Source organism: Spermophilus citellus (assembly GCF_964194105.1).
Source record: "Spermophilus citellus genome assembly, chromosome: 14".
Taxonomy (NCBI): domain Eukaryota; kingdom Metazoa; phylum Chordata; class Mammalia; order Rodentia; family Sciuridae; genus Spermophilus; species Spermophilus citellus.
The window spans coordinates 6,656,348-6,675,672 of NC_138194.1; the positions used below are offsets into that span (position 1 = coordinate 6,656,348).

Genomic DNA, 19,325 nt, shown 5'->3' on the forward strand with positions numbered 1-19,325 from the left:
AAATATTTGCAGGTTTGTTCAAAATGCAGGGCATGGAGGACCCCTGGGCGTGTGGATGACTGAGCTGTGATCTCCCGTCAGCCATCAGCCAGCTTTATCTGAACTCTACTCCACTCTGCTCCACGTTGTGCCCAGTGTCCACTGTGAATGCTGCAAACATCCCTGGGTGACTTTCCTCCTGCTTGAGAAGGGACGTCACTTTTCTGCTGAAAGCAATGATTAAATACAGCTTGGTACGTGCCCCCGCCAGTCACAGCAGACACCCCTAAAGGTCAGGAACCCCCGCAGAGGCACAGGCTCTCTTCCCAGCCTGAGTGGGAAGGCAGGAGTCAGCAGAAACAGGAAGCAAGAGAGCTGGTGAGGGGAAGGCAAGGGAGTGCTGGACAGGAGTGAACCAGGTGCACTGGCCTCTGCACACAGAGAGGGACTGGCAGAGAAGCCCCTGAACCCAGCTCCAGCCAGGCTCCACCAGCCTTTCCACCAGTATCAGCCCTCAACAGGTCCCCAAGACCTGACACGATGCTTAGCTCTGGCAGCTGCCTCCATCGTGGTCTCCCTCCATCCTGGTCCCCTCCTTCCTGGTCCCCCTCCATCCTGGTCCCCCTCCATCCTGGTCCGTCTCCACCCTGGTCCCCTCCATCCTGATCCGTCTCCATCCTGGTCCCACTCCATCCTGGTCATCCTCCATCCTGGTCCCCCTCCCTGATCCTCTTCATCCTGGTTCCTCTCCATCCTGGTCCCCCTCCCTGATCCTCTTCATCCTGGTTCCTCTCCATCCTGGTCCCCCTCTATCCTGGTCCCCTCCATCCTGGTCCCCCTCCATCCTGGTCCCCCTCTATCCTGGTCCCCCTTTATCTTGGTCCCACTCTATCCTGGACCCCTCCATCCTGGTCCCCATCCATCCTGGTCCCCCTCCATCCTGGTCCCCCTCCATCCTGGTCCCTCTTCATCCTGGTCCCCCTCCATACTGGTCCCCCTCCATCCTGGTCCCTCTCCATCCTGGTCCCCCTCCATCCTGGTCCATCTCCTGCTGACTCCCAATGATCACTTTCAGAAGAGAATGTGCTCTGGTCCATCTCTATCCTGGTCTCCTCCATCCTGGTCCCCCTCCATCCTGGTCCACCTCCACACTGGTCCCCCTCCATCCTGGTCCCCTCCATCCTGGTCCATCTCCATCCTGGTCCCCTCCATCCTGGTCTCCTCCATCCTGGTCCCCCTCCATCCTGGTCCCTCTTCATCCTGGTCCCCCTCCATACTGGTCCCCCTCCATCCTGGTCCCTCTCCATCCTGGTCCCCCTCCATCCTGGTCCATCTCCTGCTGACTCCCAATGATCACTTTCAGAAGAGAATGTGCTCTGGTCCATCTCTATCCTGGTCTCCTCCACCCTGGTCCCCCTCCATCCTGGTCCCTCTCCATATTGGTCCCCCTCCATCCTGGTCCCTCTCCATATTGGTCCCTCTCCATCCTGGTCCCCCTCCATCCTGGTTCCCCTTCATCCTGGTCCCCCTCCATCCTGATCCCCTCCATCCCTAGTCCCCCTCCATCCTGGTCCATCTCCTGCTGCCTCCTAATGATCACTTTCAGAAGAGAATGTGCTCTGGTCCCCCTCCATCCTGGTCCCTCTCCATCCTGGTCCCCCTCCATCCTGGTCCCCCTCCACCCTAGTCCCCTCCATCCTGGTCCCTCTCCTTCCTGGTCCCCCTCTATCCTGGTCCCCCTCCATTCTGGTCCCCATCCATCCTGGTCCCCTCCATCCTGGTCCCCCTCCACTCTGGTCCTCCTCCATCATGGTTCCCCTCAATGCACCATCCATTCATACCTGACCTCCTCCATACCTAATTCCCCCACACCTTATCCCCTCCGTACCTGTCCTTCCTTCATACCTGATCTTGCTCCTCACGTCTCCCCACCACATGGGGCCTTGTAACACTGGCATGCCTCTGCGAGAGCCCTCTAGGTGGCTTAGCCGGGTCCCCTCACCCCCAGTGCCTTCCTCACTCCTGCTCGGGCTCTGCCCTATCCTGCTTCCCCCCTGCTCGGGCTCCGGCTGTCCTACAGTGCACACCACAGATCATGCACATGTGTGACACTCACACACTTGTGATGTGTGACCTTGGACCTGAGTTCCACAGTCACTGCTGGGCTGTGGGGAAGTTCAAAGCTCTGCTGCCTCCTGACGATCACCTTCAGAAGAGAATGTGCTCAGGAAGGGCTAAGGATTCATCCAAGTCATGGGAAACCTGAGGTCTTTCACCTCCAGGGCAAGTGTGCACTGTGATTACAGTAATGAAGCCGTCTCATTGGTTTAAAAAGTGACAGTTGCACCATCAGATGGTGTCTGAGAGGGCTGTGGGTGGAAGAAGAGGCATGTGACATTCTGATGCTGTGTGAAAGGTCAAGCCTGGAGGATGGGCTTTGGTGGCCAGCATACCCCAGCATCTAGCATAGCACAGGGCACACCATAGGTTCTCAGTGAGTAGCACAGGGACGGCACAGCTCGCCGCTGGAACAACAAAGTGTCATGAGCTTCCGTGTGCACATGCCATCTGTTGCTGTGTGTGTGTGTCTCTGAGTCTGTGTGTCTCTGTGTCTGTGTGTGCTGTGTCTGTGTGTGCTATGTCATGTGAGAAAAGACACAGCTAGATGCACAGCGAAACACTGACTGAACGGTGGCCGTGGGCACAGTTTTAACATAATCGTCTGCACCTTCTACAATTGTTTAGTGCGTTTCGAGGGAAGGTGACCAAGTCCAGTCCACTGGGCAAGGCCTGAGCTGAGGGTCGTGTCTCAGGCCTGGCAGCGAGGCAGTCTGCTGAGCAGGGGTCCTCAGGATCGCCCTGCATTTTGGTGCAGCTAGGAGACTAGGTTCTGCTCGTTTTCCATAAAACCACTTCTGTCTTTGCTTCCAGAATCTGTGTGCTCAGTCCTGGCACCAGGGCCAAGGTGAGGCCCTGCCTTCTCTTGAGTTTGAACAGATTCAAGAATGCAGTCCCAGCGTACACCACCACCCACAGGTCCTTACCTGTTGATCTCCAGAGTGTGCACGCCATACTTGCTCTCAATCCGGTACTTCCCTGGCTCACCTGCCTGGCAGATCAGGCTGCCATCTTTGTACCTGGTCAAGGAAACCTCTATTTTAGTTTAAAGGCAGACTTGTCTGCAACCTTTCTCAGACCCCACACTGCCCTCTAATGCAGATCTGCTCTGCCAATGCCTGGCCCCTTCCTCAGCACCACACAGGGGATCCAGAAGGCATGAGGTCCATTTTTAGTTTGCTTTTTACATATTTTATATTTTTATTTTTATTTATTTATTTTGCAGTACTGGGATTGAACCCAGGTGCACTCTGCCATTGAGTTACCCCCCTTTTTATTCTTAACTGTGAGACAGGGACTCACTAATTTGCACAGGCTGGCCTTGAACTTGAGATCCTCCTGCCTCAGCCTCCCAAGTAGCTGGAACACAGGCATGCACCACTGAGCCTGGCTCTGTTTGGGGTTTTCTTACAGGCTGTGCTGCATCATTAGGGCTGTCCAGGCAACCTCTGACCTGCAGAAGGCCACCTCCAAACATCTGCTTGAGCCTTGTTAGGAGTTCAGAAGTTCATTTCATTAAAAAAACAAAACAAAAAACTGTAGCTTGTGCTAGCTAGGTTGCAGCCTGGCCTATCAGGCTGTGTTCCTGGAGCCCGTGGGGTGAACACACAGCACTGACCCATGGCCAAGGAGGAATTCCCCTGAAGGGCAGAACTCCCTGGGCCTCTGCCTGCCACCTGACGGTACTGACCCACCAGGGAACGCACACACAGATACTTGGTTTTGCAGCAGATGTTGAAGCAAGCAGGGTCTGTAGGGAGTGAAGATTCAGCTCTTCAGTTCTCAAGCTGATTCCTACCATAGGGCAGACCCGTGGGCTTGGCGTCCAGAACCAACAGTGGTGCTGAGGCCAACTGGGTAAGAGCGGGGCTTGCAAACACAGGGCGTTATAGGGAACTGCCTTCAAAATGCTCTGGAAGATGGGCTGAGTCAACGTCACTAAACGCCAGCACATTATTAAATGGAGACTTTGTAAGTTCCTGTTAACCTGTCTCCACCTCGTGCTTCTCCAAGCACCCTTCCTAGAAGGAGACACAGTGGGACCTTGTCCCTCCACAGCAGAGCCCCTCACCATTGTACCACGGGCGTGGGGAAGCCATGCACAGTGAAGCAGAGCCTCATGGACATCTTCTCCCAGACGGTGTGGGACCTCAGCCGCACCAGGATCTCAGGGGCCCTGCTCACACGCTCCTCAAACGCGTGTCTCTCCCACGCCATCTGGTCCTCCACCTGTCACACAGGAGCAAGAGTGGTCAGGGGCAGCGCCGCATGGCTAGGCGCCAGGCACTCACCACCTGGAAGGAGGCGAACCGCGTCCACCCCGCTTCCCAGACCGCGGCTCCTCCTACCATGTGCTGCAGGGCGTATTTGTCCAGCTTGTCCTGGGCCTGGGACCTCACCAGGTTCACGTTCTCCTCCAGCTGGGCCAGCTCATTGAGGAAGCGCTCCCGCTTGGCCTCTCCATAGGCAGCCACCAGGGACTGGTACCTGCAGGTCCAAGAGGCTGTGTTAACGTCAAGTGCAGAGAAGACCTGGTGGGCTGACAGGCCACAGGCCCTCCTGGATGCCCAGAGTGGGATGCGCCACCTGCACTCATTCTACCTCTTTCTTTAAGAGTGTATTTTGGGGAAGAAGTTGTGAAGAAGAGCATGTGTGTGATTTATGAAGAGAACCAGGCAGGAGGGACAGGCGCAGGTCTTCTTGTGCCATGACAGGCCCGACTGTAACAGCTGGCTACGTTCCAGAGACCTGGAGCAGCTGTGGCAAACGCCACACTCACACCTGGCCGCCTTTGGCACTGGGGAGCTGCGTGTGCTGGTTGGAGACTCCAGAGATCAAGGACTGCTGCAGGGCCAGAGGGTGGGGGTACCGTCCTTCAGGGAGGGCCAGCCCCTGTTCTCATGTCCACGGAACTCGTGCCCAGCAGGCACTTAATAAAGATGGTGCCACTGAAGCCAAGAGGTGGCCTCTTCCTTTGACGAAGCAGAGGGCTCGGCTGTCTTCTGGGGAGATCAGCAGCTGCTGGACGAGAGCCGCTTCTGTGCTGGCTCTGACATGACTGACGCCTGGGAGTGCAGACCAGTGTGGGGGCCTGGTCTCCTGCGCAGGCTGCGGTTTCTGGACCCATGTGAGACTCAGCCTTTAAACAAACAGTTAAGAAAAAGTCTGTGTTCCAGAGAGGATAAAGAAAAAGATGTAGAGCCTCCGGTTCATGAGGATGGAGAAATGGCTGAGTGCTCACAGCCAGCCTTTTTGAGCCCCTCCGCTCCACCTGACCCCACGGCGCCAGGGATGTCCTCAGAACCAGGCCCTGCATCCCAACCTCATCCCCGTCTTCATCGGGCACCCCCCTGGCCCCACCGGAATCGGCCGCTCTCGTCACCCCTGGGGACTGCATCCCACTCACAGAAGTCTCCCCACTGTACCCTCCTGTTGAAACTCGGTCCTCCCACGAAGCCCCTCCTCGCCCCAGCACTGCCCACGGGCCCCAGAGCTCTGCCAGTTCCTCTGTGGGCTTTATGAAGTCAGCCTGTGTCCTTTGTCCTCCACTGGAGGGACCTCTCTTGCTACTGTCCCCAGTGAATGCCCGCACTAGGACTGGGGGGACTCTGGTGCCCGTGGGGTGGGGCGGGTTGTGTGGGAGCCTGGGAAGGAGAAGCTGTGGAAGTCAGAGTTGGTGCTTTGCCATCAGAGGTGGCACCAGGCCCCAGAGCCAGGCCACCAGAGCTGAGGAGCCCTGTGCCCAGGGGTCGGGAAAGTCACCCAGATCAGAGGCGACCATGGGTGTCCTGCACCCAGGCGCAGGCTCCCGTCCAAGGCCCTTCCCACCAACCCATGGGCCTGACGCAGGTTGGCAGCTGCCCAAACCCCAAATAAAACTCAGACTGAGTGCTACGCACTTGAGATCAGGATTCCAGAAAATTCCACAGCTTCTTCACACGGAGCGGGACACACAGCCAGCCTCACTCGGCCCATGTTGACAGGCCTTCCTCGTCGCTCCTGACACAGGCCCCAGTCCCCCGCCCAACTCCGTCTCGCCCAGACGTGCTGGGCCCCTGTTGGCCCATCAGAGGACACCTCCTCACACCAGGCGGGCTACTCCTGGATCCTGAACGCTGACTCCTGCTTCTCCTGGGGCTTGCGCACCGTCGGCTCCCAGGGCCTCTCCCGGCTCATCACTGCCTGCTTCCTTCCGCGCCTCTCTCCCTGCAGAGCGCAGCCTTGGTCCTGAGCATCCACGGTGTAGGTCAGTGGCACTGGCTTCACAGGTGCCTGAGACTCACCCAGGCAGGAGGATGCTCCTGCTCCTCCCTCCTGGGGCCAGCTCTAGAATGTGGGTCTGCAGAGCAGGGAGCATGCGCCTTTCCAGTCCCAGTGAGTCCCTGCCTGCCTCCAGGGTCAGGGCAGGCCCGGGGTCAGGCTCCAAGCGGTGTGAGCCCTGCCCCTGCTCTTCAGACTAAGCACAGAGCCCAGGCTTGCTCTCCACCGAGGGCACTGCCTTGACAGTTGTGGTTCAGGACAAACGTGGGTCTGGAAGTTCCTCCCCCATCCACCCCCGCTGGGCATGTAGAGAAAGTCTCTGCCCATCTGCCACCAGCTGAGCTTGACTCTGGCCTGTGGGAAGAATTAACCAGACATTGCCTGTGCGTTCACTCTAGAGGTGAGCCCCGTAACAGCCAGAACTCGGGGGCCATCCTTCACCAGCACAGAAGCGAAGGCATCTGAGGGCACTTCTGGTCTGCCATATCCCTAGGACTCCTGAGCACCACACAGAGCACAGTGCCCCTTCGGCATCTGGCTTGGTTTGGGGGAACCCGGGGCCTCAGACACCCTGGGCTGCCGCCCCATCACTGGGCTACTTCCCCAGCTCTGTTCTGAAGTTCAAGACAGTCTCTTGCTAAGTCTCTGAGGCTGGCCTCAAACTCGCAGCCCTCCTCCCTCAGCTGGGACCAGAGGCCACCGCGGGACCCAGTATTTGTTTCACATGAGCAGCAGCATGACCCGAGGGTCCCTGGCTCCGCCTTTGTCCAGGTTGGTGAACTGTCATCTGCGCGTAGGTAAGGAATTCAGCGCTGGGATAACACCTGGGCTAGTGTGTGAGGTGAAGTGTGAAACAGGGCACAGTTCACTTCACCTCTCAGCCCCCCTCACACAGGAACACAGCGAGCATCCGAAGGCCCCGGCAGCTCATCAAACCCCCGCCGCACACACTTGCCTCCTAAGGAGGCGGGATCACTGTCCAGGTGCCTCACATGGAAAAGTGCATGTGGGATCTGAGAGTGGAAGGCTACACGGCCAGGAAGAAGGACAGCAGGATGGGGGTCAGTACAGGGCCAGCTCCTCCATGTCCACATGGACAGCAGCCATGGCCATATGCTCACCCATGGCCCTTCCCGTGGTGAGCTACCAGTGGGAAACCTGAGGAACAGGAGCTCATGCCCTAGGTTCAAGATCACACGGAAGAGCAACGGATGAAATAACATGGTACAGCTCACGTCTTCTCTGTCCAGTTCCAAGAACTTAAATGTAGATAGAAGAACCCTTTTATTTTTTTTTTTTGAGAGAGAATTTTTTAATCTTTATTTTTTAGTTTTCAGCAGGCACAACATCTTTGTTTGTATGTGGTGCTGAGGATCAAACCCGGGCCTCAGGCATTCCAGGCGAGCGCGCTACCACTTGAGCCACATCCCCAGCCCCAGAAGAACCCTTTTAAAAACAAACCAAGCAAGTTTAAGTTTTAAATACTTAAAAATGCAGATTGTTTTTGTGTCTACATTTTGAAGTGATTCCTTAATAAAAGAAGTTTTCATTTGGCAATAAAATCCATCTACAGGGCAAATTTGCCAAAGACGCTTAAAAGGTAACTCCAAGCTTTGAAAATAGGAGCTTGTCTTATAGCTACCTATTGGCTGATTGAACAAGTCACTCCATCACAAAACAATTTTCAGAAGGAGCCACGTTAACCCAGTCTCGTTTTTCCTTCAGGCTCGGTGTTGTCCACAGACATAGAGAAAATCCTTAAGCAAGAGTAGGGAGCTGGAGGGAAATATCACAGTGTAAAGTATCCATCTGTTTATTTTGTTCTTTAAAGACCAAAGCAATGCCACCAGCCATTTTTCCACACCTGGGATTAGTTTTAGGACTGACATTGTACTCCGTCCTCTCTTTCCTATGACACTCTGTCTGAGCCAACTCCACAGAAATGCAAAGTACGACGATTTATAGACCCTCTGGCCTCCAGTTTCCACTGGGACAACTGCTCAAGCCCTGGCTCCCTCTTTGGAAGATGACCTTGCTGGGATCAGCCACTGTTCCTTACTAGCAGAGAGGCTGGGAGTGGAATTTCAGACTCCATCTCCGGCGGTCGGCTTGGCCGCCCCAGAATGAGCAGACAGCTCCTGCAGAGGCCCTCCAGCCCCCCTGGACCTGAGCTGCAGCCTCCAGGCTACAGAGCAGGAGACTCCCCCAAGCAGCCCCTGCTGGGATTCACAGAGTTCACGCAGCAAAGGCTCCAAGGCCAGTCCCCTATGGTGCCCTCTCTGCACGCTGCCCTGGGTGTCCAGCCTACAGCTCACTGAGTCTGCTCTGACCACACTCTGAGCAGCCGCGGGGCTGCTGGGCAGTTACCTTCTTTCATTCTTATGCTCCTCCTCTGAGGCGCTCAGCCGCTTGGCACAGAGCTGGCAGGTTGTCCCCCTGGCCAAGGTCTGGCCAGACGCGCTCTGTGCGGATGACTGCTGCTTAAGGGACTTCTGGGATGACCCGGAGGATGCCCTCCTGAAGAGATTTTGGTAACAATTACCTGTCCCGGAGATGGTTGACATGCATCCCAGCAGACACCACTGGCTTTTCATACACCCCAACCCTCCTGGCAATGCACACATGTGCACACAGAGCGCACTCCCACACATGCACGCACTCACATGCACATACTCATACACAAGTGCACACCTGGGGCACACCCGCATGCACACGTATGCTCTCCCACATGCCTACACATGAGTACTTGCACACATGCACAAACCCTAACCTGTATCATGTCCTCTCTCCCTCCACATCCCCCAAGTCAGGTTCCCCCATCTCCCTGGGTCCAGGGCCAGTCACTGCCTCACACACACCCTCACACACTTGCCTGAGCCCCTCTGGGTCTGAGGCCATTCCCTGCAAGCTAGTCACTGCCTCCCAGGGTCCCTCCTGGATCAAAGTCCTGAGTATGTACACCTCAAGGATCCGAATCTCCCTGAGGCCCTTAGGAGGGGCTGCAAATGTTTGACTTCTTTTGTTACAGGGGATGGCAACTCAACAGGAGTGCCACAAGTGATCTAAATATAGGGTGTTGGTGACATGTGGCAGGACCCACAGCTCAGTGCCAGGCCAGAGGTCTCTTCCTCCCTTCTAGCCAGCCCATTAAAATCACAGAGATGCTGCCTTCAAACAGCATGGGACAGGTGTGTGCCACTGCCAAGAGATGTCCTAGAGGCTGCAGCCAGCTGCATTTGCAGGAGTACAGTCTCCTGCCGCAGGACTATCTCGATGTAGAGAACCTTTGGCATTGGCTGCACCTGCCAGTATTGTTCCATTGATCTCAGTCTATCTGCTCTGTAGTTGGCAGACTTTCTAGATCCTACTTCTAGAAGACACAGAGGAAGAGCAAAACTGATGAGCTGGTACCAAGAGTCTCTGGGGTCATGGTCTCCACCAGGGGCTTAGCACCAGGCCCAAGGAAACTGCAGGATACCGTGCAGTCACACAGAGGACATGTGCACCAGGGGACACTGCCATCCCTGCTCTCCCACAAGGCAGACATCACTGGGGTTGGGGGATGAATGCTTCCTACCCCGACACGCGGGCCCCGCAGGCAGAAGCGGGCACGTCTAGCTGGTGGCGACTGACCTTTTGGAGGCATACTCGTGCAGCAGGTACCTGGTCTGAGTGTCATGGTAGGACTGGTCAAAGTGCCTCTGTCTCTTCTGGTAGAAGGGCAGTGCCACCAGCGACATGGTGCGTGCTCCTGGGGAGGAGAGCAAAGTCAGCCCAGCTCTGTCTCCTGGGGAGTCGGCCTGCTGAGGCTTCTGCATTCACATCTGCATCATGGGACATGCACTCTAGGCACAGCCCATGGGGGAGCGAAGCAGACCTCACAGGTGCAATCATGGGGGCCTGGCGTCGGGAGCCTGACGCACCGCCCTGGGCCCCATCTCCTCTCTTGCTTTCCTCCACCAACACTGGAGGATGGGGCTGTCTGCCTCGTCCGACTGTGAACTCCATGTTTATAGAGCACCTAGTGTGTTCATGGCCCTGTGAAGAGCAATGTGAGTGCTAAGGAGAAAAGCAATTGAAACAGGGGCTGGGCTGGGGCTCGGGTAGAGCGCTCACCTAGCCTGACGAGGCCCTGGGCTCGATCCTCAGCACCCCGCACAGATAAATAAATAAAATAAAGGTACTGTGTCCACCTACAACTAAAATAATTAAAATATTAAAATAATTAAAACACAGATCGAGAAGTCAACACATTCTTGGAACACAAAAGGAGAAGAGGCGGAGGCCGGGGAGGTGGACATACCCTGGGAAGCGAGAGGAGAGGGCAGCCGAGAGGCCAGGCAGCAGGGAGCACAGAGGCCAGGTGGGATAAGAGGTGGCTGGCCAGACAGTGGGGGGATCTGGGGAAGGAGGGAGCCACACACAGGCAGGACAGCAGTGCAGAAGGCCACTGTGGGGAAGCTGTGGTGTCCACTCAGGGCAGGCTGGAAGAGGCGTCCTGGTGCCTCTTGTGTTTACACCGACATTGAGTCAACCTTCCAGTGTGTTTGCCCAAATGTGGCCCACATCACAGGACAGGAGGTGCTGTCCCCAACAGGGAGTGCCCACTGGCTCCACCACACTCTGAGGAGGAAGACGCCCATGTCTTTAGGGCGAGGACCGGCACCCTCTCACTGTTGGAACGCCTGACCATCTCCTGCACCATCAGCACTCGACCTTGCTGACTCCACCTGACGTGTGCTCCGGTGACCTAGAAGTCCCCAAAGGCTCCATGAGTACAAGTGGGGCACAGCTGGGGCTGAGCTTGCTCACTTCACTTCACAGTGAGGCACAGACTCGCTACAGGTGTCCCCCAGACACCGAGAAAGGTGAGGCATGCTTCGCCGCATCTGTTCCCAGATTTGTCCTTCTCCTCATCAGGACATCAAAATCAGGAGCCACCAAGTGCTCTCCACATGCTGTCACCTCCCTGTACAAGTTCACCCCGGCCACTGGGAGCACCTGCCACGTGCTTTCCAAGCCCAGGTCCTGGAACCACTGGACCTGAAGGGGGACCTCTCAGAGCTTCTGGCCCTGCAGCAACCCTGACCCAGGCACTGACCCCTGCGCCAACCTGCCCTGGACTCCACTCCTCCTCCAGCTTCTGCCAGCCAGACATGGCAGCAGGACATCAAGCCATGTCCAGGCCTGAGCACTTCCCTGCTGCCGAGGCTCATTTCTCGGCCACCTCTAACTCAGAGCTTCCCTGGCTGGGGTGCCTCCCCTCCCGGCACTGTGTGTGGCGAGACCCGGAAGCACCTTCCTTGAGCTCCGTGTGGGCTCCGTGGTGCAGCCTGGGCAGGTTGCGTAAAGCAGAGGGTCCTCAAGAGAACGTGCCTGGTGCCACTGTGCTGCCAGGCTGGGAAGGGGCCCTCCGCCCCTGCCACCCTACAGAGAACCTGGCCTTCCTGCAGAAGAGGTCTCAGCAGTGCTACGTGTCGCACATGTGCCCCCCAAGGCCAGGAGAAGCCTCTCCTCAAAGGGCAGGTCTTGGTGGAGCCCATGGTGCAGGGCTGTTGAGAAGCCCGACTCCCCAGGGACCTGGGAGCGGAGCCCTCTGTCACTCCAGGGCCCTGCTCCGTTCCCTGTAAAGCCAGAGAGCTGCACTAGGTGGCAACTAGATCCCTGAAGCCCCAGCCATGTGTGTGTCCACCGCCATGTTAAATAACACTGGTGGAACCCTGCCCTGTGTGAGCTGAAGGTCCCCAGGAACACCACCCACCCAGGTCCCACAGAGCCCAGGCGTCAGCTGGTCTTCTGACCACTCCCGGCCACTTTCCGACTCGGCCTAGCTCTGGGGCCACGCACAAGTAGTCCCCACATGACTGGGGACTTTGACATCACCATGAAACCCAAGCCTGTGCTGGAGCCTGGGACTGAGGTCTGGGGATGCCTGGTCCTAAGCCCTTCCTGGGAAGAGCCCTCTTGAACTCCTATTTCATGCAGCCAGGCACCGCTTCAATTTGCAAAGACATTTCAAGTTCAGAGCCATTTATTTCCATTTGGTGAAAGAAAGTATTGATTCTGCAGCTGAAGATGTGGAAGTCCAGAGTCACACCCAGAGGGAAGGCCACTCAGGGGGGAGAAAGGCAGGGGTTTGGCACTCGGAGAGGCCCTGGTGACTAAGCCCTGGGGTCCTGTGACGGGTGTTCTCCTGTGCCTCCACCCCGGGAGTTACGTGGGCCAGTGATCTTTCCAAACTGGTTATCAAAAATCATGACAGCACAAAAAGTCCTTAAAAACATAGGGGTCAATCAAATATAGCTTGATGTCTGATCTCTGGCAGCTAAATTTTCCAGAACTCCTCCAGGAACCTGCCAGAGCCAGAACGTGAGCTCCAGGAGTCCAGCCTCAGAGCTACAAAGTCCTCCTGCTACTGAGAAGTCTGACTAATCTCACCCTAATGCTTGAATAGGGCAGAGTCAGAGAAACTGGATCCCACACTGCCTCCTGCACCAGCTGGCTCTTCAGCAACCAGGGAGCCACCGTGTTGTCACGGGCATGAGAATTAAATCAACAGTTCTCAAAATTCCACAGTTCCACCTGCAGAGTCCCCTTGCTGGGACCAAGAACGGCATGTGCATTCCCACAGATCCACTGCTGACCTGCTGACAGTGACACTCTATGCCCCTCCAGAGCACTCACATCTTACCAGTCTTTGCCCAGTCTGCCACTTGGACAGCTCAAGAGGTCAAGGTCTGGGTGCCCGGGACTGAAAGCCCCTCCAGAGGGAGGAAGGGGCCGGTTGGTGCAGGGAGTGGGCAGCCACCAGCAAGTCAGTGCCAGGCTCCCGAGAGGTCTATCTGAGGACCCTGTTTACGAACACACCTCTGAAGATGTGTACGCCACGTGCTCCAGGCTCCTATCTTCCTTGTACTCAGTCAGGAAAGAATGTGAGGCAGGGAGATAGGGAATGTCAGCTGCCTCTCTCCTGCTGGCTGTCCTGCCTGGCCTCAGGCACAGCTGCCAGCCCTCTCCTTTCCTGGAAGCCTAACTGCCAGCCCTGCAGAATGCACAGCTCCTCACAGGGCTGAGCAGGCAGCCGAGAGGACCTGGAGAAAACCTTCATCCAGAGCCAGCCTCTCGAGTCCCTCCGGGAAGCGGCCACCCCTGGGTCTAAGCCAAGTGACCCTCCTCTCCCTTCTTCCTAAGAACACCTCCCCTTTGCTTCATACCTTCTGCAAATCTGCTCTCTCCTCCTTTTCATTTCTGAGACCCTCGTGACAACCAAAGGTGTTGGTCAACAGAGGGACATCCGTGCAATGCTGCAGATTGCAGAAGAGACCCCGCTTCTCGGAGGGGTGGAGAACAGCATGGCAACACAGGCCAGCACTGGGGAGCGAAGAGGATTCGTGGAGCACAAAGCCTCGCCACAAAACCCAGACCCCCGAGTTGATGCTCTGCTTCCCTGAAGGGAGTCTTGGACAGAGCAGCCTGGGAGACCTCACTGGGCACTAGGTCCACCCCAGTGTGGCTCTTCCCCCAAAGCCACCGCCAAGCAAAGGTGAGATGACGGGACACTTACCCAACTACAGGAGGTGACAGAGGAGAGAGGCTCTTGCCGCCCGGGCACCTAGCTTCCCAGGCTCTGGCTCTGGAGCCCCGTCCTTCCTCCTATTTATGGCCTGAGGAGGCGCTATATTTAGGCACATGGGCCTGCCTCTCCCAGATGATAGCCACATCATAAATCACTGGCCTGGTCTCAAGAGGGAAACGTCCGGCTGCAGGGGGAATCAAATTAGAAAGTGTGAAGTGTCCATCCTGCGCCCCAGCATGCACTCTCATTCCCAGGAAGCAGGGGGACTATCCGGCTGCTGACCACAAAGGATAGCCACTGACTTCCCTCCAGGTGGCTGTCCACACTCGCCTGTCTCTGATTAAGTGCTCAGTCCTCTTGTGCTGCGGGGTCCCTGGCACGTGCACCCTAACCCAGGGTGAGTCTGTACAGGCCTGATGAGCTCTCCCACCGTCCACTGGCACCTCCCCCCAGGGGCTGATGAGCTCCCACTGTCCACTGGCACCTCCCCCCAGGACTGATGATCTCCACTCGTCCACTGGCACTTCAACCCAGGGGCTGATGAGCTCCCACCGTCCACTGGCACCTCCCCCCAGGGGTTGATGAGATCTCCCACCATCCACTGGCACCTCCCCCCAGGGGCTGATGAGTTCCCACTGTCCACTGGCACCTCCCCCCAGGGCTGGTGAGATCTCCCACTGTCCACTGGCACCTCCCCCCAGGGGCTGATGAGATAGATCTCCCACTGTCCACTGGCACCTCCCCCCAGGGGCTGATGAGCTCTCCCACTGTCCACTGGCACCTCCCCCAGGGTGGACAAGGGAAGCTGGCAGCCCTTGTGTGTAGTGCATGTGTTTTAATTTCAGAAATGACCTCGCTTTGCACTGGATCTACCTCAGGCTACTCAGCAGGATCTGCCTTGCCATTGCAAGGGGCAGGCCTTCTCCACAGACCAGGTCTTGATCAGAGTCACCACCATAGACGTGTGCTGCCGCTGAGCTGCACCATGATCACTGGTGTCCATCACTTTGCACAGTGTGTGTCCAAATATAAATAGCGCACACCTGGCACAGTGCTGTGGCCAAGAAGAGGGGCCTCCTGAGGATCTGCGAGCTGCATCCAGACTGGTTTGTGAGCTTCAGCCAGCAGCCTCACAGAGCTGGCTCCCCATCTGAAAACGTGTGCAGTAGCAACTCTCCTGTGAGTTTGTTGAGAAAATAACACACAAGAAGTGTCTAGAACCTTAAATAAATGCCTCCATGCTCCACCTCTGGTTTGCCAGGAGCACCAGGAACCAGCCAGGCCAGGGGATGAATCAGGAAAGGCAGCATCAGAGAAGGAAGGCTTTCCAAATCCTCTCCCCAGGTCCCTGACCAGGGGCTCTTGTGTTCTGGGCCTTTCTCCCCTCAGTATCCCAGGGGCCTCACGTATGGACCCCGCCTCACACAAAACAGCTGTCTTCAGCCATGCCCCAGGTGGCCCGTTGGTCTTTCCTGCAGTTTCCCAGCAAACTGTAAATGCACAACCCACCTGCGCTTCAGCCCTGCACCTGCACCAGGAGTGTGCCTGACTCAGGTTAGGGGAGATGCACCGGGAGTACCCTGGAGAGGACAAAGTCCTTCTTGTCCCCATTCATTTGCCCCCCTGGCCCCAAGTTCAGGAATCCACTTGGTCTTGCTGCCACCAGGACCACATTCCTCCGGTTCTGGATGGGCCTGCCTCTGTCTTTGGCCTCACAGCACCTGGGGCAGTGCTCCAGCAATAGGACTGGGGTTTCCCAACACCTGACCTTCAATTCAGCAAGTGTCTGCTGAGCACCTCCTGTGACTTCAGGAGGGTGCACGGAGGACCTCGGTGGGGTGGCTGGCAGACGAGAGAGCAGCTGTTCACAGTTCTGGGGCTGGATGTCCAGGACCAAGATCCCGGCGGAGCCAGTGTCCACACAGGTCCTGCTTCCCGGACCACATGGTGGAGGCCCAGAGAGCCCTCCTCAGTGCCTCCTATAAGGGCACCAGCCCCACTCCCCAAGGTTCCTCCAGCCTCATGACCTCTCCCCCCCAAAAAACCCTCTCCTGATGCCATCACCTTGGGTTTGAGGATTTGAACATATGAATGGAGACCAGGGACACAGCATCCAGACTCTGACAGCAATCAGACGTGCTGTTCCTGTTAATCAGTCCCTTCGTTGGAAAACCCAAACCTGCCCTCCTCCTTGAGGTTCAGTCCTGACCCATTGCTACCCCACCCACAGGGGGGCTGCTCAGTGTTGTGAATCCCAGTCATGTGGGTCCAGCTCTGGTCTCTCACAGGGACTCCTCCTGAGAGAACCCAGGGCTGTGCACCCCTTGTCACTGGGAGCCTCAGAGCCACATGCTCTTCTGTGACATGGGAAGCCAATTTTCTGGAAGCCTGATTCTAAAGAAATCCTGACCTTTCCAGCCACCACCCTCAGGGCAGGGCCCTGAAGGACAGAGGCCAGCTCCCGACAGGAGAGGCTGTGCCTTCCCCTCTATGAAGGTAACAGATCTGTGAGCCCAAACTTTGACTCCCCAGGACCCCACTGTCAGCCCTGGGTGGAGTGGCCCTGAACTCTGACTGGAACCCAGAAGCAGAACAGTGAGAGACCAACCCAGAGATGACGCTCCGCCGAGATGCGACCCTCTCACTAGGTCTCCACCAGCAGGGTGGACAAGCTGTCTCTGCTGAAGCTACTCAGGTGGGCTCCTGTGTGTCCAAAGAATCCCAACTGCAAGATGTGGCAGAGCGCAGTGGGAAAGGGAGGTGGCTGCTCCCAGGCCTCTGGGTCCTCCACCCAGGCCAGAGGGTGGGCTGCAGGGCCAGGGTTGGGCCAGAGGGTGGGCTGCAGCTGGCACAGGCCAGAGGGTGAGCTGTGGGGCAGAGGTTGTGCTAAAATTCCTAGAAAGGAAACCTTCTGAAAAGGCTTTTTGGAATTATGACATCACATCAGAGTGACACATTGCCTACGTCACATGTGACACAGAGTGGAAGAAAGGCGTATTCTAGGCCAGAATGTTCCTTTCCAATATAACCACGGTTACATGTATGTAGTTGATCCAGCACTACTAGGTACACAGTGGACAAACTTGAGTCCTATTTGGAACATCCGATATTTAGAAGTGCATGAATTATGTTAAAAGTAGAGGTAGTAAATAAAACAGTTTGTAGATTTAAAAAAAGAAGAATCCTGACTGCTACAAAGGACTAGTCAGTAAGGTGCACCCTGATCCACAGCTGGAATTTCCAACTTGCTAAATGGTCAGTGAGAAATGTCATGTGACCTAGAAAAGGGGACCACAAAGCAGGATTGGAGGTGTCTTCATCCTGCAGGACTCTGGGGTCCTATGGTTTTTGGCCAAGTGGAGTCCTGAGAATTATGCTCTTAAAGCACAAGGCCAAAACTGATGTTCAAATCAGGAGAATCACTTTCAATATTTGCAAGAAATAAAATTATTCTTGAAGATATTTTGACAACTTCCACACATTGGCCTCAGAAAACAAAACGTGGTCCTATGGGTTTTAGAAGATAGCCAACTGCCCAGCGCTCAGAGCTCTTCCCAATGCAAGGATGAAGCCTCTTGGTGCAGAAGAGCGGGAGTGGGGCCATCATGGTGGAGACGTGTTGGGGCTGCAGAAGTGTCCCAAGAGCTCAGAGTGAGACTGTCACCTGTTATTGGGGCAGTTTCAGGGACACCTAACAGCCTGTTTCCTCATCTCTGGAATGAGCTTCCCAGGGGAGACTGCTGGGGAAAGAGATGAAATCAGAGGGAATGGGCAGCATTCACCAGGAGCTGATGGGGTTGTGGTGACCAGGGAGCTCCATGGCACCTGGGCACCGTGGCACGGTGGGACCACAGTGTCCACAGCCTGCCTCTCCCTCCACACGGGCAGGGACACACCCCAGGGGTCCCTGAGACAGAACACCAGTAGCCCTCGCGTGGGGCTTGCACGTGCCCACCCCATTCTTGCTTACGAGTGGCATGGCACTCTGCACCGTCCTGCCCAGAGTCCAGTGGCCCTGCCAGGCAGGGCCATCAGAGAGTGCTGCTGAATGGCACACCAGGAGGCACAGGTGACTTGTAGCCACTGCTCCCAGCTCTGTCACTCTCCGTCAGTGAGAAGCGTCTGTCGATGCAGGACATCCCACCCCTAGGTGTTCTCCAGCTCCCTGTCTCCTCCAGGACAATGTAGGCCAGGGCCAGTCCCCCCACACTTCTAAAGCCACTTGTGACCAGAACAGTGCTTGAGGATCAGTGCTGGAGGCCCTGCACAGCCTGCCCCCACCATGCTGCAGAACTCTCACCCCCACCCCAGGGTCTTCTCCGCCCGTTTCCCCTCCACTCAAACTTCAGCACAGGCACCAGGTTTGGGGTGCCTCAGCTGAGCCTGGCTTAGGCTCCCCAGTTACCCACGGGCCGAGTTCCTTCCCTTCGGGCCCACGTCTGGATGCCAAGCCTTGTCCGTCATAGCGGCTGTCCTAGCCTACCTCGAACCAGGATGCTGTGGAGTCCCAGGGCCTTCCTTAAACCTGGCACACAAAACCCGCTCAGCAAATCCTTGTTGAGTAAAACAACAAAACACTTAAACTAGCGGAGTCTCCCCCGCCCACGGCAGCCAGAAATTCCATGTGACATGGTCATGCTCTTCCCGACTTTGCTGCCACTAGATGGCTCGTTGTTTGGCATTACTCTGTGATATAGTGCAAAGGTTTTTCCATATTTTGTAAATCAAAACATATCCTAGGAAACCTGTCAGCAGGGCTTAGCTCTGCGCCCTTCAGGCACCATGTGTGCGGACTCTGGCACGGCCTCCCTTGTGGTCACTGTGTGCTACGTGCCCAGGCCTTGGCAGCACGAAGCCCAGAACCCAGCAGAGCAGGGGGAGTTTCCCCCAAACAGCACAGTCCCTCTGGACTAGGAAGAGGATAAAGATGTTCTCAACAGACAGGAAACCAAAGAGGACATGCTGGCCTGGTGCGTGATGAGGCGGGGGCGGGGGTGGAAGGCGTAGATCATCTGCAGGCTGGGCAGACACACGTTTCTACATTTGGAGATGCAGGGCTGTCATCTGATCGGCGGTGCATTCTTTGCTGCTTCTAAAGCCTTGAGAGCTGCCCATCTGGCCAGGTCAAGGCTGAAGGGTAAAGACTCCCTCCTAAAATCCATGCCACTTGGCCAAAGACTCATTTGGAGATGATGGTTGGTCCAGATCTGCACCTTAGCTGGGGCTGAATGCCTCGCCCGCTGTGCAAGCCAAGTAGGAGCGTCTTCACCAAGCGTGGAAGCCCGCTTCTGCCCTGTGGATTCTCCTGGGGGCTCTGCACACAGGGCTCCTGGGGACTTGGTCTCTACAGTGCCATTAATAACCACACCACGCAGGAGGCTGTGCTGACCAC

At 56.4% G+C, this 19,325-nt stretch overlaps 1 protein-coding gene across 2 annotated transcripts in view; it reads right to left on the reverse strand.

Annotated features, from left to right (window-relative positions):
- LOC308633257 (myomesin-2-like) overlaps positions 1–13,994 on the reverse strand; it is a 28,917-nt gene extending 14,923 nt beyond the window's left edge. The window contains exons 1-6 of one of the 2 annotated variants that reach the window (XM_081265791.1): positions 13,922–13,994; positions 9,991–10,108; positions 8,725–8,874; positions 4,446–4,584; positions 4,169–4,326; positions 3,024–3,116 (exon numbers count right to left, since the gene is read on the reverse strand). In XM_081265791.1, the coding sequence (XP_081121917.1) occupies positions 3,024–3,116; positions 4,169–4,326; positions 4,446–4,584; positions 8,725–8,874; positions 9,991–10,097 (647 nt within the window). In that variant the 5' untranslated portion in view covers positions 10,098–10,108; positions 13,922–13,994. Of the gene's footprint in view, positions 1–3,023; positions 3,117–4,168; positions 4,327–4,445; positions 4,585–8,724; positions 8,875–9,990; positions 10,109–13,921 lie in introns of those variants that run through there. The other variant, XM_081265792.1, reaches the window with a different exon arrangement.
- Positions 13,995–19,325: the final 5,331 nt, after the last annotated feature.